The sequence below is a fragment of the Quercus lobata genome, chromosome 11, assembly GCF_001633185.2.
Source record: "Quercus lobata isolate SW786 chromosome 11, ValleyOak3.0 Primary Assembly, whole genome shotgun sequence".
Classification (NCBI taxonomy): domain Eukaryota; kingdom Viridiplantae; phylum Streptophyta; class Magnoliopsida; order Fagales; family Fagaceae; genus Quercus; species Quercus lobata.
The window spans coordinates 47,483,644-47,509,660 of record NC_044914.1 but is presented as its reverse complement, the minus strand read 5'-3'; the positions used below and the strand labels follow the sequence as shown (position 1 = coordinate 47,509,660).

Genomic DNA, 26,017 nt, shown 5'->3' with positions numbered 1-26,017 from the left:
ATCTAATACAAACATTTAGAACTCTCTGAGTCTCTGGTACATAAACATGATACAACCAAACTAGAAAAAAAACACGTTTTTGCTGACTAAATAGGCATAACAAATCAATTAAAACACAGTGCTTATCAAAAAAAGTAAAACACAAAGTGCTTACAAGTTACAATCCATGTCTCAGGAAAATGTAGCTTTCTGATAATCAATGAGCCACACCCCATGGCACAGATCCTTTGCAAGAGCAGTGGCGGTATCGTTTGCATGGTGGTGGTTGTGGTGGTTTGTATGGTAGTGGTGGTGGTGGTGTTGGTGGCATTGGACAACACTTAGAATCATGAGATCCCATTGATGATAAGCCAAGCACAATGGCTAGTAATAGCAATGGTAAGAATATAAGGGGCCAATTTATAGACTCTTTGGGTGGTTCAACGATAACAGGTGGTGGCTCACGAGTAAATAGCTTTGGTATGCAAAGGAGGATTAAGATCACAACCAAGAATAGCAGAACCTTGGATAAACCATCATTCACTGGGGTTGGTCTGCAACAGCTTCTATAGCATCCCATTAAGAGCCTTACTGGTTTGTTGGGGTTGCTAAGGTTTTATGAGAAAACTTCAGAGTGGCTCTTCTTTTTTTGGATGGAAAAAGGCCAAAACTTATAGCCAAAGGTGAAATTGAAAAGCAAATCATATCCTAGCTCAATCTCAACCATACACGTGTTGATGTGTCCACTTTTTGGATGGCTGAACATACGGTAGTTGTTCCATCAACATTCTCTTTTAGCATTGAGATATCTTGTTTTGTAAGAACGGTGGGTGATGCCAATACTATTGGACGTGTGAGTCAAATATAAAATGAGTAAACTTATGATTACAAAATATTTCACAATTATTGACGTGTTAAGTTGTAATTAAAGTAATATTACTCTCATATGAGTTTATATCAATAACAACATACCATCTTAGCAATTAAGAAAAACATTGTAAAAGGTTGTCTCAGGCTTAATTGATATGGAATATATTGGTGTGGAAAGATATTGTTAGCCTTTTAACCAAAAAATAAAAAAGAAGAAGATATTGTTAGCCTTCACGCTGGACCAGCCATTTCTCAAGAAAGACGATCATTTTTTGGCTGTTTTTGCGGTCCTCTTCACAAACTCATAATTGTTGCAGCTACAAAAGATGTAGATTATAGACCACTGTTTCTTATCCCAGTTGCCGACATTATTCTAAAGTTCATATTATTGTTATAAAGTTAGATGAAAACATTAGCCTAAAGCATATAGTTCTATAGCAGCCCTGTATTAATACCACTAATAATTTCTTTTTCCACAAAGAAAAGCCAATCGTTTAATGTTACAAAGTCTTTCTACTCAGCATCATTCTCATTGGGTGTATTAAACTTTTTTCTTGTGTGAAATAGCTAGTGGTTTGTATCTGCTATGTAAATGCGTCCAAATTCTACTGAAACTTTGTCCATAATGAACTTTTCATCATCTCACATAATGCCTATTTAACTAATGGACATGCAAATGATGGCAAACTTCATTGTCAGTCAAGAAGCACCATGCATTGCTCTAGATTTCTTTTTTTTTTTTTTTTTTTTTTTTTTTTTTAATACTGTATTTACGGATCAGATTACATATTGACATCATATGCACAAAGATACTCAAACAGCATAATAAAATACTAACAAAAAATTGATATTTTTATAAAAGAAGAATGCACTTTACAACACTACTGAAGCCATTTATACTTGAAAGGTTACAACAGAAACAAGGTAACTCAGTAATTCTCTCATATGTACACTTCAAACGACATTAAAAACCCCAAAAAATTGCAACAATATAAAAACCTACAACCTGTGTAATTTTGGACTTCCATGAGGAAGCTACAACAACCACCACCAAACTTTAGTCCCAACATTTTGGGATCATCTATAGATCCTCAACAGACTAGTTAGGGTTAGCTATGCTTCTTTCACATTTTTTTTCTTCTCCATAGCACAAAGGTAAAATTGTAAACCAGTATTCATAATGTAAAATAATTTGTGTAAATTTGAGCCAACATATTTAGCCAGAGCAAAAGAGAAGTAGATCAGACTTTTCCTTCATACTGGAAATTCAGTTTGTAGTCGTGTCGTAAAGTTGCTAGTGTGTTTCTGCAAGGACCCTCTACAGAAACAATAAGAAAATAAGTGAGAATGAAGTGTTTCCTTCTTGTACTCATTTTAAACATCAACACAAAGATTGCTTACCTCCAAATACTGTATGAAGATACTGAAGATCATCTGCTGAGCAGGCATCTATCAAAGCGTATATACCTGGTCTGAGAGCTTCATCTATTTCCCTGCAGATTCACAATAAAATGGTTCAGCTGCTACAGCGTGAGAGCTAAGGGTCGAATCCCACTAAGCTTGTACTTTTCAAAAAAAAAAAAAAAATTATAGAGACTAATTTATTTAGTCACACCTCTCATTTCTCCAACACTGTCCTCCTCTTGTCACTCTAAATAATGGGAAAGAGGAAAGTAGGACCTTTGGAACCATATTTGTTTTTTTATAGGTACCTTTGGAACCATCTTTTGAAATAGAAAAACATTTTGGGACATATTAAAATGCAAAGACATGTTATAGTTGGGAGGAGTAATGGTTCAAATAGAAAACAAGAGCAAGACATGGAATTCTTGTAGAATTTCATAATAGGAATGATTAAAAAAAGGTGCTAAAAATTACCTTTTGATGCCAGTTTTAAGGGGGCCATAGCCTGAATAAACATATATGTAGTTTGCCAAAAACTGAGAACAATGGCGGCCAACGGACTCTTTTTGCTGTCTTAACTGCACCATAAATATGAAGAAGTAAACCAGGTAGAATAAAAAAAAGAAAAGAAGGAAAAGGTGTCATATACGTGTAAGACTTCCCCCCCCCCCCCCCTTCTCTTTCCCCCTCTATTTTCAAAGTAAACAAGACCACACATTTGCATAGAACCCGTGACTTCACTCTCCACCCTTTGTACATTGGAGGAATAGATGTCATTTGATCCAAAGACCATTGGCATGTAGAGGTCGGGTATTGGTGTGATGGCAAGTGCCTTCCACCAAAAGTGACAAGTCATGGGTTCAAGTCCAGGAATCAGCCTCTCCCAAAATAAATTGGGGATTAGGCTGCCTAGTGCCTACCATGACCTCCCAAACCCTGCAGAAGTGGGATCTCTGTGCACTGGTACAACCATTGGCATGTATCTTATGCTTGTATGCATAGTAAAGCTTAAATACTATTGAATGTTAGAAATGGTAAATATAAAGCGAACAAATTATGGTTACTCTTAGCAAAGCAGTAATGGTAATACAAAGTAACCATCAAAAAAAAAAAAAAAGGTAATAAAAAGTAAATGATGATAGAAAAGAAGTCTTGCCACAAACATGCTTCTATCAGTAGTGGCAATCAGTTACTTATACATCCAAGTTTTAGTTGGGTAACAAGTTTTCTGGACTAGAAAGGTTTCCTAAATGTGCAAGCTGGGCTGTGGGTGTTTTCTGAGCACCAATCACTTTATCCCCATATAAGCTCTGACCTTCAATGACCCCCATTCACCAAAGAAAAGCCTTTACAAGGATATTAGGTCTTTAAGTTCAAACTAACAGTGGAATAAATGGGATACTAATGACAACATGTAGGTTCATATGTTTGATTGATCAAATGAACCCTTTACCTGAACAAAAATGACAAAATTCAAGGAAGAATGTTTAAACTTCTTGCAAGGTGAGATCCATTATATAACATATCAATTGAAAAGGGATAGGGACAACATATTCTATCAATTGTTGTTCAATTTTTTGATCCCTCTGTGACACTAAAACGATCCCAATTAACTTAAAAATAAAATTTTGAGATCCATCTAAAACATAACAGCTATATTCTTAATACTATCAAATAGTTCTGATGCCAGTTAAAATTGAGGACAAGCTTTATTGGCAAAAAACATGCTAGCTTGTTTACTTTAGCTCCAGTGCTAACCATGTGCATAATGTCTCCCAATAATTTTGGCAAGATGAACTTATTCCAAAATAAATGGCATGGCCAAATGAGCCACCTCTGTCACCATTCCTTGAAAAACTCACCCTAACAGGAGTTTTTACCATGGCTGAAGAGAATTCACAAAAACAAATTAAGGCCATGGAGTAAGGATGCACTGTGATACGCTAATTTAGATGCATTAATGTATGTTCAAACAAAAAATCTATAGAGAATTTCGAATCTTGGTTTGTTATTTCTTGGGTTATTATTTTATTGGCGGTCATTGGATGCAAGCAGACCTCCAATGTTATAGGAATTCATTAATTCTTTATATTTTAATCTAACTTAAGGAACCTGTGAGTATATCATGTATAGTTTATTGGTTCCCCATGTATGATTCTTTTTAAGTTAAATAAAATCACTTATTACCTATGAAAAATAAAAATGTCTGTTCACACAAACATCACATACCTCTTCATAAATCCTTCGAAGAAAACAACCGCATTTTACTCCCTCTTCTAATTCCCACGAAAAATATCCTTTTCTGACAATTGAATCGGTATCCACAGTCTCCAAACAATGAAGGAGAACAGAAACAGAGGCTTCGAGTAGAGAAATACACCGCTCGCACTCACTAGAATTAATGAAACAATCAGTATAATAACATATAATGCCCACTTTCATCCACCAAGGGGAGGGGATACCAAAGAAAACAAGCAACATAGTTTATGCATGCCAAGTGAGAAATATGAACGTAATAACCACAAACCTAAGAGCATTATGCATAAATCATAATTGAGAAAATAAATAATTACCTCATATTTAATCAGCTATTGATGTAGTTTTACTAAACCAAAAGGAAACTAATAACCTTAGATCTAGCCATTAAATTAAGTATGCTCTTTTCCCTGGTCCATCTTCTAAAGCGAAAAAATAATTACTCAGCTCAAAATGACAACCCATAAAACATGTTAATTGATGAGAACAGAGTTTGAATGGTTCAAACTACAGCAGGGTTTAGTGCTAAGAGATGTGCAGCAACTGTAGCCTTAAACATCAACATAGTCATATTGTCCTCCACATAAAAAAATTGCAAGCATGCAACTTGCACTAATGGTTCTAAAGGTTTTAGTACCCTACAATATGAACCATTGTAACCATGTTTTTGTGGACATTTCCCCACCCCCCTAAAAAAGGCACACACCAAAAAAAGAAAAGAAAAGAAAAGAAAGACAAACTGTACCTCTTGTGATGCTTAAGAACGGTATACAATAATCTACAACATGCAGCAAATAGGTCAATTGAGAAGTGCCGATCTACAACACTTAAATCCTTGCTTGCTAGTCGATCAGAGATTTCATTATCCAATATCAAGGAAGAATGAGATGAAATGGAAGCTTCAGAAAGTTTAATCTGATGGAAATCTTGAAAAAGTGCAGCAGGTATACGTAAAGACTGAGCTACATGCCAGGCTTTCATTTGGAAAAGAGCATGCTTCCCAAAAATTCTTATGAGTACTTCAATGCACATAAGAATGACAGATCCTGAATCTGGATTAGTGTTGCCTTTATCATGCATAAATCTCTGGAATATTAAAGGATTCTGCAAGTGCAGAATAATGTTGAACAAACCCGCAAGTATGCTCTGAATGTGTTCTTTCACCACATCCAAATGTTTGCGTCCTGAAAAGAAAGTCAATGGTCAAAACAAGCATCAAACTGAGATAGAAACCTGAGGTGACAGTTGCAATAACATTGCTCTAAGCAGGGTTGATCAATTTATGCATCTCCTCATCTGATAATTTTTTAATACGTAAATAGAACTTTATTAAAAGGAATTAAAAATGGTACAACTGCTCCCCTGGTACACAGGCAGTATGCTATGGGAAAATCTCATCTGATATTAATAGCTTCTCCATTCCATATACTTCATAATTTAGTAAGGTAGGAATCTGAATTCTAGGATGTGAGCCAGACAACATCAATAAGAAAACCTTTTTTCGAAGAAATTTTACACAAAATATCTGCTATCCATCCATGGCTGACATTGCTCCTTTGTTTAAACACCGTCTTTGCAATAACAAGTTGAAATTTTCATAGATCTAAAAATCGTTTTTCCAAATTTTTTTTTTTATAATTTTATAATTTTTACTTTTTTATAAAAAAGCAGTTATATTATTGAAGGAACATGTGTGAGGAATTATTCAGTTTTCTGATTCCTAAGGTCCATTTTAAATGCAACATAACGTTACCCATGGCATTTTAAGGCAGTTAGTTTTAATCACTTTGGTGGAAACATGACCAATTGAAGTACATTCCATCTAATAGCTAATAAAATGAAAATAAATGAAACATGCAGTAAATGCCAAAAACACAAAGTGGACCCACATATAAACAAGTTAAAGAATGTAATGCAATGGTTAATTTCCAAAATTATCCAAAATTGCATTCATTGAGTGTGCAATGTTACCTGAAACAAATTCAATAACCAAATCAAAGCAATCAATTCCAGCTGCAACTATTGAGGAAATCTTTCCACCAGCTACATTTCCAGTAGTTATGTCATAGATTGACATGCATCCTTCCCGGACTCCAACTAGTGCTTTCTCTATAGTCTGTATCACAGTTAAGAGATGCAGTCTTGATGGTTTCTTTATGAACATTTTAAATGAAATTCTCAACCTTGCTTTAAATTCATCCAAGCAGTGTGGCCCAAGATGAGATGCTTCAGAGAATCCTATATGACCATGGAGTGTCTTAGTACTTGACTCTGTCTCATGAGATGCTAGAGTGGCTCTTTTTCCTTGCAAAGTTATGCATTTTCCCATAGCCCTTAAGTGTAACTCTATCATCCTGGCATACACATTTCCATATAAGGTAGGATTATCTGAAGGGAAATGATTTCCCAACTCTTCCAGATACTTTAGAACACCATCCAACCAAACAAAAGAAAATGTGTTTGGAATGTCGACCATACCCACTAATTCCAATAACAAGACTTGTGAAATGCCAGCAAGACAGGGCACCAAGCTTGACAATGAGGAAATCTTATTTATCTGCAATTTTATCCTCAATATAGCTGAAGAAGCAATTAATAGCTGCCTGAGTGAGAATGCTACTTCAGGATAATCACCTTTCAGCAAGCATCGCAACAAAGGCTTATTTATAACTTGAAGATCAAATGAATCCACCTTAGTCATAATACTGGCAGCAAAGCTGGCATCTTTCAACTGGAACCTTCTAACACTAGCTTTTCGAGAGTTGTCATCAATGACAGATGACAATGAGCAAGCCATTGCAGCTCCAGATTTTTGCTGCTGTCTACCACTTGAACTTTCAGCCTGGGCAGAGCCATTCAGTGGACGCTCCTCTGCATCCAAAAAATCTGGGCCATACTCTGACTTTTTAAGATTTAGTGCATCACAGTAACTTCTGGGCTGTTGATCAACCTCAATGAGGAACATACGTAAGAAAAGATTGATGAAATCTTCAAACACACTTATACAAAGGTTGAGTTCCAAGACATGTTCACGTGTCCACCCTAATGATTTTGCTTTATTGTCATGAAATCTTGCATCTTCATCATTAATTGCAGAAGCTAGACCCCATAAAAACCCACTAAAGCAGGAAACTATAGAGGAAAATTTATTCAAATTTACAACATCAACACCAAGAAACTCTTTTTCAGTACAAAGGTTATCTTTCAGATAGTTAACAAGGCTTTGTGCCTGTTCCTTCAACATCTTGACAACAAGGAATGCATCATTCCAGGCCTCAATACAGTTGGAGGAATCCAAACAAGGATTAGATTCAATTAAGTTACACTGCTCGTTGACATTGCCAGAAAACGGTTGCTCCTTACAAGGCCTCTTGGCATTGAGAAAGAAGTGAACAGCATGACTAATTTGATATTTGCTTAATGTCAAGAAGACATATGATGTGTGATCCATCAATGAAAATATCAAATCTTTAACTTGAGACGCAATATCTTTTGACACTGCCTGTTGAAGCTCACCCACCAGAGATACTGACTTGAAAAGCCACAAAGCAGAAAATGAATCTTCAAGGAGTATTGGAGCAAATGAGGATTGACTAGCTTCTGTCTTCTTCTCACAAGCTGCCATAATTATATATTTCAAGGCCTTCCGGCAAGAAACAAACAGTCTGAAAAGGTCATGATGCCTGTGTGAGTAGAATGTACCCTGACATTCCAATAAGCTACCAACAACCACCCTGAAACATGTAGGACCGGTAATATTATAGTTTGAATTGAATTTGAAAAGAGTATCTTCCAGCAGAGATTGCAAAACTGAGTTCTGTGATATCATTTCATATGATAAATGCGACTTGAATGCTTGTGAAAAAAAGGTTGACAATTATACATGATAAGATAACAGATCATTACGTATCCATGAAATTACCAAAAAAAGTGCACAAGAAAATGTTAATTGTTTAACTTATCAAACCAAAACAGTAGACATCAATTATTTAAGAAAAGTGGTATGTGCAACATATTGCAGGGACAATTTGCAATAAGAAAGTTAAACCATAATCTTCAGTTGTATAAATTTATGTGCTATTAGATGCATAAATCTGGATATCTATTAATTTTTCTCCTATTTTTTTCAATAATTGTTATTTCCTAATTTTATCACCTTCAAATGATTTAAAGAGTTCACCATGCAGCACAAAGCCTTACCTCAAAAGAAGTGAAAAAGTTGTGTTACTTGCTTGTGTTCTAAAAAGCAGCAATCATTATTTAAGCTGGGAGACCATTATATCAACAGGCACCAAATCATAGCATAAAAAGATCAATTATGTAGAGAAGACAGTCTACCTTTCAAGGTTGAGTATATATGTGGCATAAACTGAGAATGATCTTGAATTTAAATACCCCTTCGGCATCCAACACAAAAGATTAAGTAAACTATGACAAGATGTAAAATTAAAGCCGGTGAAGGGTAAAGCTTTTTGTTCAGTGCAAATCTCAGTACGCAGCTTCTCAGATGAATGAGCAATCGATTTTGAATCTGAAAAACAATCACAAGTAACAAGTTCACTCCCGGAAACTTTTACTGATGACTTCTCAAGTGCACCAAGAACCTCTGGCCAATGAGGTGATGACTTCAATTCAACATTGCCAGATGGAAAATCTTTAAATAACGGTAATACTGATTTCTCCAATACACGGCAAAACCTTGATGCCAAATACCTGCGGACAAACTAATACAAGAGATGGAATGAACACTATAGAAAGCAAAATAATATCTACTAAACTCATAGAAGTTCTAGGACATCATACAGGAAGCTTTTTGAAGAAAATAAAAATATATATAACACACAAAGCTTTTTTTTTTTTTTTTTTTTTTTTTCAAGTAATACACACAAAGCTAGTTTGTATGGGTATGAACATCAATAAGAGGAGTTGGGGAATCTATGATTCAGTAAAGTGTCTTACTTTTTGTTCATACAAGATTGAGTCACTTAGAAGTTCTGATGAGATTTGATGCATGGTGACTTTCTTCAGCTGGCTGGGTTCATTAATGTGCTGTTTTCCAATCCTCACAAAGCTGCTTGTTGAAGAGGGAATGAAAGTATGGATTAAAAGTGAGAGGAACAATTTCAACTTCTTTTTAGCAGTATGACTGCACCAAATATCAATATTTTGGCAAAGGATCCACCAAATAGCAGTGGGCAATGACTTCTTGTTCATGGAACAAATACTAAAATCCCATTCTTCAGTTTCAAGAAGAGCTTGGGCAGATGTGTCCACACAAGTTGCATCATCAGAGGAGATTGACTGTTGACCTTCAGCCACTAACCGTAGATGTCCCATCATGTAATCAGTTAGACCTGCCACCTCTTGCCTCAAAACAGAGATGCACCTTGCCCACTTTCTACTTCTTTTACGATACAGTGACAAGCTAGCATCATCAAGCAACATTTTTTGCACCAGATTGTCATTACTCTGCAGCAAGTACTCAAGTGAATTTATCTGCCTGTTCAAATCAACAAGCCTCTGAAGAGCCATAGCATTTAATACATAAATTAAAGGACAGCAATCTTCAGAGCTATCCTGGAGATAAATATTTGAAACTGATTGTATAACAACAAGAAGAGAAGTTGAAGGTTGGTGAATCCAAGAAAAGTAGCCCCCATCATCCCAATCAGTCCTCTCCATCCAATCCTTTCCAGAGTATGCTGTGGATGAATCGCCCATCACTTCTAACATCCTTCTTGATAAATCTGGAGGCATAAGGCTGATTGCTTGCCTATATAAGCTTCTGCAAAACATGTACAAGCGAAAGAAGAACACAAAGACCCAATAACTGGAAAATCCAAATTTCAGCAAATCATCTTTATTCCCGGCATCAAAATTTCTTCCTGTGACAGAACAAAGAAACTTGTTGACAGTAAGCGGCTGTACTCCAACTAGGCTATTCATGCAAGGACATAGTAGTGTCATCAGGTCCTTGACAGAAACTCCAAGAAGGTTACTGTTACCAATTGTGACAGTCACTGAATCTAGCACTAGTGTATACAATTCAGACAATCCTCTTCCCAACAGTTCTGCTTGCTGATCAAAACATTTCAGACTACTTACCTCCAAATTGCCAATTTCATTTCCCTCAGCCACTGAACAATTAACTTTCATCCATTCCAGAGATTCTGATATATCTTCTGTTAACTGCCTAATACATCCACTTGCTTGCCCTTCTGGTATAGATTTAATGGCATTACAAACAGCAAACTTAAAGTCTTGGGAGGATAATAGATTTCCCACTGATTTTGCATAAGCTTCAGAAGGTAAAGCAGCCATAAATCTGGTATAATTTATTTCACCACCATCATCATGTGATATTACAAGCCTTATTGCTTTACACAGTGCAAAGATAGTATTATTCACCTACATTAGTTAAATGTATAAGAATATGGCATGAGACCACTCAATACAAAACAGCTATATATTTTTATTGGTAAGTTGCCAAGAGCCTTGTAGCTCAATTGGCACCTCCTGGTGTTTCCAACGGAGACATCCAACGTTCAAATCCCCCCTCCCCATTGTAACTATAGAAAAAATTTCATTGGTAAGTTATACATGCACCCAATGGGCCTTGAACCCATGAACACAACCCCCATCCCATTCGTATGGGGGGAAAGGCAGTGCCTTTTAAGCCAAAGGTCATAGGCCTCAATAGTCCATACAAAACAAAATTTGAGTTACAGAAACTAGAATGGGAAAGATGGGATGTTTTGCAGGGGAAAATTTATGAAAAAACTATGGTCCCACGACCCTCATACCCCACACCCCACAAAATACATGCACACACAATCTAATGACTTAAACCATGTGTGATGCCAGTCATTTCCAACTTGTATAGAAATTAAAAAGTGGACAAATAGAGTATGATCAGAGTTCTACTAACCTGGCGAAGCTGGCTATAGAGATTAATCAGTTGGCATCCAAAGGCTTCTATTTTGGAAGATAATGAGCTTTGATCTAACACATCCACCAAAGAGAGGCCAATAGTTGAGTACGAAAACATCATAAGCCACAAGCTTACCAAGTCATTCCCTATAATCTCATATTCAATCTCCAGAAGATAACCTACAGCAACAAATACCTCATTGGCTAATAAAGTTAACGTGCCAATGTGCTTCTGGTTTTCTAGATCATATTTTGACAACCAGAGTAAATTGGTGGAAAATGAAATAACAGTATCATAAACCTTCTTCAAGAAATTAAAGCAAGCTCCTTCAGAGTTGTCCTCTGTTCTTAAATAAACCTTTTCATCCATAAAGCTGGCAAGTAAATTATTAATAGATTTGAGTGTGCCATGAACCTCCAACAACTCAGGTCTCACTTCCGGTTTAGCTTGAAGATAAGCATTAATATTGAGCAAAAGAGGCTCCATAATCTGTACAAAAAAATCAAAAAGCGACTTTCGTGTGTCTGCATTGAAACCACTTGAACTATAACTCTTGTCTAGATGTACATTACTACTGCCAGAATACAATTTAGATGTATGACCCAATGAGTTATCCTCCAAATTCCTTGAAGCTCCTCCTTTCCCTATCATCTTTGTATCAGCAGAAAGCACTGAAACTCCTTTTAACTTTTTCACTCTATGAACAAGCAAGCGGAATAGTTCTCCAATGCCTCCCATTGCCAATACCTTCTTTTCGGTTAGGGTTCTTTCCAGTTTGTCAAATAAGTGTCTGTGATAACTCTTAATAACAGTTTTTGAGTTTTTGGATTCCCCATCAATGGTTGTTGCATACTTCTCTGTACCACGTAAGCTCAGAAATCCATCAATGTGGATAGGATGAAACAACCCATTAAACAAAACTTCTTCAACTAGCTTCAGTAAGTTTTCTGTCCAATGAGAATTACTTCCACCACTTTGAAGATGCAAGACACTCAGCAAATGCATCAGTGGCTCAAGAAGTTTATCAATGAAATCATGAAATCCCGTTTTCCGAGTTGGGTGGACCCTCAAAAACATGGCAAATGGTTCAAGCACCAAGCATGAAAACCGCATGGCAAAAACACCCATATTGCCACTATCAAGGTTCTTTACGTAAACTTTGTGGACAAGCTCAAGCACTGCATCAACAGTTGACATCCACAAGTCTAAATTTTCATTCGACAAGCCACCATGGGATGAGAAGACTAACGAGATACAATCAAGCACAATACTGTGCAGTTTAAAGCCTTCACCAATAAAATACGACTCTTGTGAACTCAACAATGTGTTGTTCACTAAAGATACTGCATTTTTTGCAATTACAAAAATAGACCGTAAAAGGTTCCGTGAGAAATTTAAAGAAACTTGCAGTCTCAATGATTCCTCCAAGCAAAATTTGAAAATCTCCCAACACCTACTATCTAACCATGTCTCAATAACTTCACCCTCAGGTTTTTGAACAACACCTTTCAATTTTTTCTCTGAAGGTATCAACAATGACTGGACCCAATCATTAAGGAAGACTATCAAGCGGGATAACTTCACAGTTTCATAATCTTGATCAGCACTGTTGCCTTCTTCTGTGACCCTCATCTTCACAAAATGGAAGGCTAATTCCACCTTCCTGCATTTGAAATTACCTCATTTGTTAAAGAAGAACTTAATGTTCCTATTCATGGCTCACAAATGTATAAAGGACATGAAACAAATATAATCCTCATATTTTGGATATGATATTTTCTAGGGACCCACGGTAAACCCAAAGAGGAGAGGTGGGAGGGGGATTAAAGGCATCAACAACCTTGTCTTACAAGTCACAAATATAGAACTCAAACTCCAATTTCGTCTTTTTTCCTCTGCCTTCACATTAAATTTGAGATTCAGTTATTCAAATTTTTTTCAATAAATAAAATAACTTTATTTCATAAAAGAGTATTAGAGCTATTCCGAAGGTATCAATTATTCAAACACCATTTTCTCTTCGCTTTGCCACAGATTCCATGCCACTCAAAAAGCTTAAATGCAAAATTTATCAATTATCAAAAAGACCATAGCAAGAAATAGATAATTTTCAAAGCTCAATATTTACACATATAGAGAAAAATAAAGCTTTGCCATTGCCATTGCCAGTGCCAGTGCCATAACCTCTTTTTCTTCATCATTTTCAAAACCCATAAAGAAAAACCCAAAATTTTGTGATATTGAATTTCAAGTTTCATTCTTTTCCCCCGACTTTCTCGGAAACCAAACACGGAAACAAACATAAAGAGAGTCAGAGAGAGATAACTAACTTGTGAAGCTCGAGCTGTTTGTTCTGAATCGACAGAATCAGCCGAAGGTTCCTCCATGGAGATTCTTCTTCGAGCTCTCTCTGTCCCAACTCTTCAGCAAGCTGCTCCACCTCTATTTGTTCGCAGTGTTTGTCAAACTGTTCAACACGGTGCGTTTTGGTAGGTCTTTCGGCCCCTTCTTCGAGGCTACTTAGCTTTCTCTTATTCTTCTTCTTCTTATTCATCGTGTGTGTCTCTTTGGGTTTCGCTTCCGAATCAGCCATTGTTGAAAATTTCGAGCTTGGAAGAGTCTGACTGAGATTTTTGCTTTTGGAGGAAAAAAGGGTTTTGGGGTAGGGTTTTAGCTAGTGACCGGTCCAAAATAATGAGCTACACGTCGTTTACACGATATAGGCATGTTTGGTAAGAGATTTTTAGTATTGTTGTTTAAGGCTCGTTTGGTAGTGTTATTTTAGTAACATTATTTAAATGTTGTGAAAATACTGCTGTGTTGTTTAAATAATGAAAATCGTTATTTAAATAATACAACCAAATATGTCCTAAGTGTTGTGAAAATACGTGTGGGTGAAAAACTGTTATAGAAATACATGTTGTGGTATTTAAACAATGAAAACTGTAATTTAAACAGCAGTACAAAATAGGCAATTTACAAACATTTTAAGAGTTTATAGGGAAAAGGGAGGTAGGATTTTTTTTTTTTTGTATTTTTTTTAAAGCCTATAATTTAAAGGAAGACAAATTTATAATTATGCAAATTAGAAATTAAACATTTGTTGAGGACAAATTTTTTACACCACATGGCTTCATTCCATTGGCGACCCGTACCACATCAACATTATCATGCATTTTTGGGAAAATCTCTTTTAAAGCCCAAAAAAGTCCATATTCACAAAATGATGTCGAAGCCCATGGTCCAAAACTCATGGCGATATAATCTCATTGAAGCCCATATTTTGAGCTCATAGCACATTATCTCATTTTTTAGCTCATGATCCAAACTCATGAGTCTCATCGGGGGAATTTTGGCAGTCGTGGTTTGGAGGGCCAAGAAGTATGTTCAATAAAATTCCAGAGGTTTAAAGTTAATAAAAGAAAGCATGTTACTTGGCATATCTTCCCCAGTTCCCTAAACTTTGACGAGTTAGTGTGCAATAAGTAACATTTAGTAAGCCTCTCATATCACATAACACTTAAAATAATAAAACTCCTCATGCTCTTTACATAAAAATTAATGTTCATCATATAATATAAGTTTAAAAATATAATTATAGTATTTCATATAAATTATATTATTATCATCTAAATCAATTCCAAGTACATGGCTAAATATATATTAATATCTCATATCTAGCATTAAATGCTTTCCTTACCCTTTAAGATTTGGTTAAAATACAAAAAGACTATAATTGTATCTCTAAAACTTCATCAAATATCAACCAACTAGTGTATTATTTACCAAAATTATATATGGACTAAGCATATGATTTTCCAAAAGAGAAAACTTAGCTGAAAATACCAATAGTAGCTCCAGCAGAAGCTATAAACAGCTCCAACGAAAGCTATTTTGCAGAAATAGCTCCAACAGAAGCAGAAACAGCTTCTGCAAAAACAACCTCTGCAGAAGCTGCCACAGCTCCAACACATTCTGCTGTGGCTCTAGTTGTGGTACCAAAAATAGAAAGATCTCATGAAGATTATCTTACCATCTTTAGCCAAATCATAAATTTAATGCCAAGTATTGTCCTCCAAGCAAAAGATGTCATTAGCCAGCTATGATAGCTATGAATGACAGCTGTAACAGCAGCTCCTGCACCATTATGTCCCTAGCTTTCTTCTTTTGGCTAAAAAAACAAAATCCCTCTAATGAAACCACTTACCTTGTCAAGGACTTACCATCTCTACACATCTCAAAACATATCAAAATACTCTTCCAAGAACACATCACAAAAGCCCTATCTCATGGGAGGCATATGAACATCAATACTAAGACCTTTCTCTTAAAAGGCACAAAGACTTCATATTAAAAGCTTTCTCATTGAAGACATACGTTTTTAATACTTAAAGCTATCTTTATGAAAGACAATATCACTCATACTTGACTAAAAACTAAAAGAGTATTACATGGGAAAAATCATTTAAGTGCATGATTAAGGGGATAAACTTAACCAACCAATGCACACGGCTGGATATGCTCTCTCTCCCACCAGTTGCACCCATTTTTCCCTTTCGAATATGAAGGTTGTTGAAATGTTAAGTCCACCGATGTGATATGGCTGGAGCTGCAAAACATGAAGATAAGTCATCATATTTTTGTCTTCAAATTTATATTATTAAATATATTTTATTCATCATCATTATACCACTCGACTAATGTTCTTATGCTGCTAGACTCATTTTCTCCTGTTGCTAAAATGTTAAAGCCTACTAATGTGATACGGCTGGAGTTGCAAAACATGAAGGGCTAGAGCTACAAAATATGAAGAATATAAAGGTTATCAACCCATTAATGCTAAGCGGCCAAAGCCACAAATCATATAAAGAATGAAGTGTTGCTACACAGTTGGGGTCAGAAAACATAAAAGATAGGTCAATGTTTTCTCTATCTTTGAAATTACATTATTAAGCATATGGTAATTCATTATTATTTTACCGCTGGATGCAAGTTATTTTAATATCATCTCACTATTTAATGAACATGATCTCACTAATACTTTATTAATGAATATACATATTAATAAATCGATCTACCATCATCGCACATATATTATTTGGACATGAACCACCCTTGGACATATATTATTTGGACATGGACCATTGCTAGATATGTCTTATTATGTTGAACATGAACCATGAACCGCAACTAGACATGGACTATTGAACTCATCCTATTGTTGAACATTGGACACCTAATTAAACACTTTCTAATATTGGACATCACTTAATAAACATAATAAAAACGTATCAACTCACCAATTAATCAAAGCTATCATGATAAGTATATTATTTATTTATTTTAACCATTATCATGATTATAAGATTTTGGGCTTTATCTATTTTGTAGGTTTAAAAATATACCAGAAGCCATTGGTCTATGCGGCCCAATGTCGAGTTTCGGGATGAACTCTCCAAAACAAATCTGGGCCTAACAAAGTCACATCTCCAACAAAAGACACGTGGCTACGTGCAAAAAATCGCCCCCAACAATCTTAACCTACTAAATGCATTTTAATTCAAATCTTAAGTTCTAAGTATGTTGGATATAGTGATTGATTAGGTAGGGTTACAAATTCATTTGTGGTTGTATGTGCTTTTTTGGATATACGTGTAGTATGATTTATTTTTTGAAAAATGTATAAAAATGTTATTTAATAAAGTATTAAATATATCTTAATCACTGCTTTTAAGACATTCGTTAACAAAATCCTACCATAATTAAATCGAAACTCATAAGCTTAATATTTATAATAAATTATGTCCTTATATATTATATTTAATCCTCAATTTGAGCCCTCCTAAGTTCTGGCTCCATAAAACAAATAGATTGACATTTTTATTTATAAAGAAATATAATATTATTTGAAGAAGTAGGAACCACAAGAGGTCAAGCTCATCTCCCACTTTCGGGACAAAAACCCAAACAAGAAGTGATGAGATGCAAATAGACCAGTCCCAATTGAAGTTAGCAACCCAAAGGGCCAAATTGTGCACTAAAATGGTTAAATTTCTATTGACAAAAGAAAATTCCCAATGAAAGAGGGAGCCCAAAGCCATCTTAACAATAGAGGAGAAGGGAGGCAAGAACAAGGGGGAGGAGGGGAGGGAAGGGAAGAATGATGTAAAAGGCATCAATAATACTTTTTATTTGTTTTTAGATAATTTGATAATTGGAGGGAGGATCTTTAAATGTCTCCATTGAAACTCTAGAATTTGTTAGATGAGCTATACAACTTTTGGCTCATCAATAATCTTTTTGAATCACCTTCAAATTAAACAAAATAAAACTTGTGAAGAACCCCAAGCTTTAAAGCCAGAAGAGCAGCCAACTTCTTCCTGTAAAGGATCAGAAGGTGGCAGCTGATAGGAGTGAGCAAAAATGACCTCTCCTAATTCATTTATACAAACAGCAGCAATGGTAGTTTATAGAGGATGAATTGCAACCTTAAAGTTTATTTTATATCAATCTGGTTGAGGAAAAAGCTCTTTAGTAGCAATTGGAGGCACAAGGACTGGCCAGGCAGAAAATATAACTACTAATATGATATCATTTCAAGTCTTGTAAACATCTTGCTGGTATCCATTGTTATTCTACATTCAGTTAACCCAACCCCATTTTTCCATTGAATATCAAATTCCTTCCTTGAGGACCAACTTCCACGCAACTTACCCTCTTCCCAGTCTCAAACAGTCAACTTTGTCATATTTTAAGGGATATTCTCACTGCGCTTACAACATGACCCAGAGTCCCGGACCAGTTCTCCAAAATTCCAAACGCACATTAAAAAACTGCACTCAGGGCGGTACTTTTTGTGCAGCTACTTTTATGCAGCCCCTACTTAGAGACATGCCTGGATGCCATCTTTTAAGCACAAATTTCTTATTAAAATATGCCAAGGTACTTTTACTAAAACTGAATCCATTGCATCTATATCAGAAAGAAGGAAAAAGGAAAGATCCTTATCCCCCCCCACATGAGAACTTCCACCAGATCATCTTTTCCCCAGAATTTATGTGCCAAACTACTCATCACATGATATAGCCACTTTTGGTCAATAAAATAATCCACCAGGGTAAACTCCCACGCCCTAAGTTCATCATCATGATTTAATATAAAATTTAGTTTAACAAATTTGGCCGAAAGGAATCTGACAATCTGTAGAAAACAAATTTAAATTTCAGAAAGGGTAAATTAACCATAAAAACCAAGTTGACCATTAATCAAAGTTAGACATATCATTTCTTCATAAAGTTAGACATATCATAATGTATTTTTAGTCCCATTTTTTCTTTTTGAGAGTTGATTTGATGAACAAAGTCAGAACTTGAATTAGGAATGACCATGATATGTGTTTGGATCAGTATTCTCACTGAATTTATTGATTTAAAGTATATATAAAAAAAAGTGAAGTTTTAAAAAGTTGTTAATAAATAAATTAATTTAAAAAAAATAAAAATGGCTTGATACATTGAATTTCCAGTCCTATTGCTTTTGTATTGCAGTAGGTCTACTCAAAGAAGTAAGTTAGTGTGTTTGTAAAATCCAAAAAAAAAAAAAAAAAGAACCCTTTTCAGGCTTTTTGAGCTGATTTTGATGGTGATTGGGTTCCATGCCAAAAACATACATTTTCTCCTCATTTTTTTCTACCTTACATTCAACAAATAAAACAAACAATCAACAAAACGCATCTAAATGGGGAATCAGTTGGATGTGTGAAAAATACACCGACTCAAAACTACAATTCGTATTATACCAATAGAGACCCTTTGGCTAAACTAAACAAAAGAAAGAAACAAACACTTGATGATCGTAGTTGTTACCTCATTGGATCTGGTGACCGTACACGTGTACAAAAAGACATCTTTTCCTCTGCAGAAACACCTGCATTATTTTGTTTACTCTACATCTACATCAGTACATCTACACACCACTTGGTTGTTCTTTAACGTCCCGAGTTCCAAAGCAAAGATGTCACTCTCTACCAACACTACAACAACCCAACTCTCTCTCACACACACACACAAAGTCACAAACACATAATTTCAACCATGCTCGCTAATCACTGTCAAACTCCCCCTAACCTTTCTCACCCATCTGTCACAGTCAATCTCAATCCCCCGCGTGGCATTTTCACCTATAACAACATAACTTGGGCAAAACAATTTTGCCATTTGATTGACTTTTAATGATCGTCAATTATTTTTACACAAACTTATTATTATTATTATTATTTTTAGCCCTTCATAATTTATTACATCAGAGGTGAAGTAAACATCGTAACATAAAAACTATAATTTTTTTTTATGCAGATAATAAGGAGGAATCTAATGAGTCCCTATGACCTTGGGAAATATCATAAATTTATAACAAATATCAATTTAATTGAATTTTGTACGACTCTTTAAAAAAATCAAGGATTACCATAGAAAACTCAACCTTAAACTGATATCCGCCCTAAGATTATATTGCTATCACATGTCAATCAAACTCCTCCGTACATCACTTCAGTACCCATTTCAATCATCGTCACCAAAGGCTCAAACTCAAACTCAACTCACACTCAACTCACACTCTCTTTCCGCTGAAAGTGGCTCACGGTGACCAATGACGATGGCTTTTTTCACTAAACAAACATAGACCCACCTGCCAGTCACCCTCTACTACGTGATTTACATCACATATATTATTGACTGGCCCCCACACTTTATAGTACGTGACAAAGGTTTCACAGGTTCCTTGTATTTACACTCTCAGAAGTGAGGTAGTTTCTTTCACGTTTTTTGATTTCCTGAAGTGGGTGGTGGTGATAATTCTGAGGTTGGTTCTCTGATCTTTTATGTTATGAGATTTTAATTGGGTTTGTTGGAGATTTGCTATGCAATCTGAATTAACATGCACGCATTTTTTTTCTTTGTTCTGTTTGGCAAAATTCATGTTTGTTGGGATAAAGATAGTTTTTTTTCCCTTCTGTTTTGATAGTTGGCAAAGGCTGTTAAAAGATGAGAATTTTTGGTATTTTGAGCCGTTTGTTTGTTTGTTGACTGTATGAGTTGTTATAGCTGTGCCCTTTCTTTGGTTGCAGAGAAAACGAACATGATAAGACAATCAAGTTTTGATTTTGAATCTGTTGCAAAAAAGAAAAAAAAAAAGAACAAAAACAAAAACAAAAAAGTTTTGATTTTTGAATCTTATATTTATAGTTCTCCGCTTACCAAAAATGGGAATTTAGAGCTTCTTACGTATTTTTTGGTCACTAATGGAGTACTTATAAGGAATGTATAGGATTTCCTTTTTTATTTTTCTTTTTCTTTTTATTGAAGTTGGGGATTGATTGTTTTTGATCTACTCCTGTTGTATAATCAATTCATGGGCTGGTTGGACCATGTCTCAATTGCCATTTATCAGTTATCACAGAATTGATTGAACTTGGGAACTAAAACTTTCTGCTAATTCAATTGCAGGGTGTAAACACAAAACCCACCGTAGTGCCTCCCTTGATTTGTATTTGTGATCATTGAAAATGTCTGCACCCAATGTTGATGTGTCTCAGAATGGAAATATAAGAACAATCGATTCCCTATTTACTGTTGCTGAATTTGATGAAAGTGATTTCTCAAGATTATTAGACAGGCCAAGGCCTCTGAATATGGAGAGGAAAAGATCATTTGATGAAAGGTCGCTTAACGAATTATCTATTGGGATGTCCCCACCACCCCCATCCAGAACTGCCGAGTACTCTAGCCGAATAAATGACCATCTTGAATATATGTTTTCACCTGGTAGACGGTCAGGTTATAATACTCCAAGGTCACTCATGGGATTTGAGCCACATCCAATGGTTGCAGAAGCTTGGGAAGCTTTGAGGCGGTCATTGGTGCATTTCCGTGGTCAACCAGTTGGGACAATTGCTGCATTGGACAATTCTGATGAAAAACTAAACTATGATCAGGTGAGTAATCTGTATCCCTTGTTTGCTCCTCTAGTTAATTTAATCTGTCTTCTTATTTTTCAATCTTTTAGTTTTGTAGTAGACAGGGAGGCCAGAGTGTACCAACACTCACAACCACACATGTACAAATATGTATCTGTTTTCTTAGCACTTCAAGTAATACGTATGCATGTTGTTGCAAAAAAAAAGATGCTTTATGATGCATTACATGTGACACGGAGTCTTGATTGTTGATACTTCTAAACATGCCAACTATATCTGAGCCTTTATTACATCCATCTTATTCGTTTATTTAATCTGTGTTCAGGTATTTCTATGCTTTCATATGATAAAAATGTTTCTGTGAATTGTGAATGTCATTTGTTTGGATCTTGGACAAGTGAAAAACCTTGCAAAATATTGCTGACATATGGATGGACTTCTAGAATTGTAAATGCCTTTGAATTGATGCAATTTGTGAAAGTATGTTAATCATGTGCTGCCTTATGAAAGTTGTGTCTACTGTATTTATAACTACCATTAGTTTAGTGGCTATTTATCTAGTGCAATCCGTCTTCCATCTATGCTTCTTTTTAATGCATACTGTTATGACTTTGGCTTTTATAGATCTGTGCCTTGCCCTAAACACAGTTTTAATGACTGAAGAGTTGGTATGTTTAAGTGGTAACTATCTTCATCTGTGTAGGTCTTTGTGAGAGACTTTGTTCCAAGCGCATTGGCTTTTTTGATGAATGGAGAACCCGAAATAGTAAGAAATTTTCTTTTGAAGACTCTTCGCCTTCAGTCATGGGAGAAAAAGATTGATAGATTCCAGCTAGGAGAAGGTGTAATGCCTGCTAGTTTCAAAGTACTACATGATCCAGTCAGAAACAGTGAGACTTTAATAGCAGATTTTGGTGAGAGTGCAATTGGAAGAGTTGCTCCAGTTGATTCTGGATTCTGGTGGATTATATTGCTTCGGGCATACACAAAATCTACAGGAGACACTTCCTTGGCTGAACTGCCTGAATGCCAGAAGGGTATGCGCTTAATTCTGAGCTTATGTCTTTCAGAAGGGTTTGACACTTTCCCGACTCTTCTCTGTGCCGATGGATGCTGTATGATTGATCGAAGAATGGTGAGTTCTCAAAATTTAAGTTTATGCCCTTCTAATAATCAGCATAAGCCCAGAACTGGAGAATGCCAAACTTGTTTGACTTTCATACCTCTGTCCTGAACATCCATCAATGATTTGAATCTGAACTTGGAGTGTGACCATGATACTAACTTCAAATGTAAACTGGATGTTAGAGCAAAGAAAACTGAAGTACCTTTCATACTCTTTGGTGTCAATCTTATAGTGCTTATCTTTCACCTTTAGTGCTTTTATATTGAATTGCCTAGCAACCTTTATCGGTCTCTATGCTCTGTTTCATTGCTAAAGGAAAAGGGAACTTTCTTACAAGACTTGCTCCAAACCTAATTTTATTTATTTATTCTAAATTCTTTCTTGCACATAACTTAAATTGAGCATTAAAAATTGTTATATGGTTGAGAATGATGGTGCAGGCCTGTGGGCCAAATTGGGGCATAAGTGGCCAGATTAGTAGCTTATCATATACTCCCCAGCATATTTTTCTGGTGGGATGATTGGTTTGGTTTAGATATTTTTATCTATGAAGTTGAAAACTAATTCAGTTAGCCAATCCCAATATTTTGGGGCTTATGGCTTCATTGAATTGAGTACATGTTGAGTGTTCTAGGATTTTCAGAACTTGATCTTCCCTAGAAACAAAAACATCAGTCTTTTTTATCAAGAAAAAAGATACTGTGTTGTTGAATTTCTTGTAATCAACATCATAGACATACTATTGTTTCAGGAAATTTTGAAGTTCATTAGTATATATTGGTTCCACTTTCTCCTTGGAATGGGAATTAGTGTTAAGTAATTGTTCTATCTTAAACCTATCATTCTAACTTCCTTTATTTCACTTCAATATTGGTTAATGGTTATCTCTGTTTCCAGGGTGTTTATGGATATCCTATTGAAATTCAAGCACTTTTCTTCATGGCTTTAAGATGCGCTTTGGTTTTACTTAAGCAAGATGTTGAAGGGAAGGAGGTTGTAGAACAAATAGTTAAACGCCTTCATGCCTTAAGCTATCACATGAGAAGCTATTTTTGGCTAGACTTGAAGCAGCTTAATGATATATATCGATATAAAACAGAAGAATACTCACACACAGCAGTCAACAAGTTTAATGTAATACCTGATTCTCTTCCAGATTGGGTTTTTGATTTTATGCCCGTTCGTGGTGGTTACTTCATTGGGAATGTCAGTCCCGCAAGAATGGATTTCCGTTGGTTTTGCTTGGGCAATTGCATTGCTATATTGTCATCCTTGGCAACCCCTGAACAGTCCACAGCAATTATGGATCTTATAGAATCACGGTGGGAGGAATTGGTTGGAGAAATGCCACTAAAGGTTTGTTATCCAGCATTAGAAAGCCATGATTGGCGTATCGTAACAGGATCTGACCCAAAAAATACAAGATGGAGTTACCACAATGGTGGATCTTGGCCAGGTATGCTTCTGTGAATCTGTATTGTAATTTACCTCAACACAAATTATGTCTCAAAACACAGTACAACAAGCTGCATATGCTGCTGATGAATGAAGTTTTAATCATTCATCTTAAAAAAATTCATGATAAGACTCAAATTACAATTACATCAGCAGACTCTATTTAATGAAAGTACAACTCTGTGCTTAAGTTTTCCCCCTAATAATCCTGCTGTCTTTTTTAATACATTAAAAGTGTTAAGTGTTAACATGATTCTGCTCTCATAAATATCCCATCAAAAAAGCTCAACATGATAACCCATTAACAGTATGTAACTCTTTGAAATGATTATGTTTGGAAAATTTTAGTGCCTTATCTTTTTTTTTTTTTGGGTAACTTTCCTACTAGAGGTTTTCTGCTAGATGATACATTTTGAATGTCAAATGTGTGCAGTGCTATTATGGCTTCTCACTGCAGCATGTATCAAGACTGGACGACCCCAGATTGCAAGACGTGCCATTGAACTTGCTGAAACCAGGTTGCTAAAAGACAGCTGGCCTGAGTATTATGACGGAACGCTTGGTCGATTTATTGGGAAGCAGGCACGTAAATCCCAAACCTGGTCCATTGCTGGTTACTTGGTGGCAAAGATGATGCTTGAAGACCCATCTCATTTGGGCATGATATCACTTGAGGAAGACAAACAATTGAAGCCTGTGCTCAGAAGATCAAATTCATGGACTTTCTAATGCTATTTATCTTCTTCTTTTTTTAATTTTTCTTTGTCCACCTGGCCTGTTCAGTAAGGATAGTGGCAGATTGCTAATTGAAGCTTAATACAATTTCCTTTTTAGCTTTCAGGTCCCCACCAATAAAGCCTTTGTAGTATGTACTATTAGTTCTTTTGCTTGACTATAACTGCTATAGAATAGTAATTCCTTCTCCATATTTCTCTCTTGCAAGGGATATTTATTGCTTTCAAGGAGTTATGTCAATCTCCTACATCAGATGAATGCAGCCTCCCTCTTATAGCATGTGGATCCCAGCAGTATTGAACTTACACGCAATGAGAGAAATAATACATATATCTGATGCATGCATAAGATAAGTATTGTTTTCATGAACATTATGTAGTTTCAGTACTTAACAATAATATTGTTAGAAAAAGAAGCACATGGAAGTCCTGTCACCTCAAAACAAAGTCAAAGATGCCTTTTAGAGATCTAAAAAATAGTTATAAAGTATCTCAACAAGGCACATATGTATTTTTTTAATGCAGTGGTCCTACAGTGATTAACTGCTCCTTGTGTTTAAAGCTCTGCTCGATCCTGAGAAACAACTAAAGATGCTTGTCCTCCATATTTGTGTTGTGCTCTTTTTCCATGACATGGACCCTATGTTCTCGCTAATTGGTTTCAAACTTTCAAATGCATATGTACGATTTGCTTCATCATAAATAATGGAATGCTACTAGTTACACCGTTATATATATATATATATATATATTTTTTTTTTTTTGTGTGTGTGTGTGTGTTTATAAACACACTGTTACGCTATTTATATAGTGTAATTTCAAAGACATAGAGCCCGTTTGGTAATGTTGTTCTAGCAACGTTGTTTGTATTTTTTGGAAATATATGTAGATGAAAAAGTGTATGAAAATACGTGTAATGTTATTTAAACACTAACAATTATTGTTTAAATAACAGTAACAAATGAACCACAGTTACACTATTCCTATAGTCTATATACCATTATTATCATTGACCTAACCAGGGACCAAAACCCATGTTTAGACCAAGGAAAGTCAAGTCCCCTCCAATTTTTATTTATTTTTTATTTTTTAATAAATATATAATAGTTTAAAGCTTGTGCCTTTGAAATTACAATAGGACCCGCAATTTAGTTTGTCAAAAGAAAGTCCAACAAATAGAATGATCAATTGGCCCATAGTTGTGGTCTCCTTCCTAAAAAATAAAAAACTTTTTGTACCCCACCCCCTTCTCCCCACTCCATGGCCTCTCTCTTTCTCTCTCTCTC

The 26,017-nt window shown here is 35.5% G+C and overlaps 2 protein-coding genes across 2 annotated transcripts; one reads left to right on the top strand and one right to left on the bottom strand.

Moving 5' to 3' along the window:
- Positions 1 to 1,680: 1,680 nt before the first annotated feature.
- LOC115967946 lies at positions 1,681 to 14,112 on the bottom strand. Its single transcript, XM_031087103.1, has 10 exons — positions 13,771 to 14,112; positions 11,438 to 13,103; positions 9,469 to 10,917; positions 8,848 to 9,233; positions 6,481 to 8,243; positions 5,255 to 5,693; positions 4,483 to 4,645; positions 2,728 to 2,831; positions 2,251 to 2,342; positions 1,681 to 2,167 (listed from the first exon to the last, which is right to left on the bottom strand). The coding sequence occupies exons 1-10, from the start codon at positions 14,031 to 14,033 to the stop codon at positions 2,091 to 2,093; spliced, it is 6,402 nt and encodes a 2,133-aa protein (XP_030942963.1). The 5' UTR covers positions 14,034 to 14,112; the 3' UTR covers positions 1,681 to 2,090.
- Positions 14,113 to 19,431: 5,319 nt separating this feature from the next.
- Positions 19,432 to 25,011, top strand: LOC115968318 (probable alkaline/neutral invertase B). The gene is made up of 5 exons (XM_031087677.1): positions 19,432 to 20,302; positions 20,947 to 21,434; positions 22,120 to 22,551; positions 23,440 to 23,998; positions 24,431 to 25,011. Exons 2-5 carry the CDS (start codon positions 21,006 to 21,008, stop codon positions 24,724 to 24,726), a joined length of 1,716 nt encoding a protein of 571 aa, XP_030943537.1. The 5' UTR covers positions 19,432 to 20,302; positions 20,947 to 21,005; the 3' UTR covers positions 24,727 to 25,011.
- The last annotated feature ends 1,006 nt before the right edge of the window (positions 25,012 to 26,017 follow it).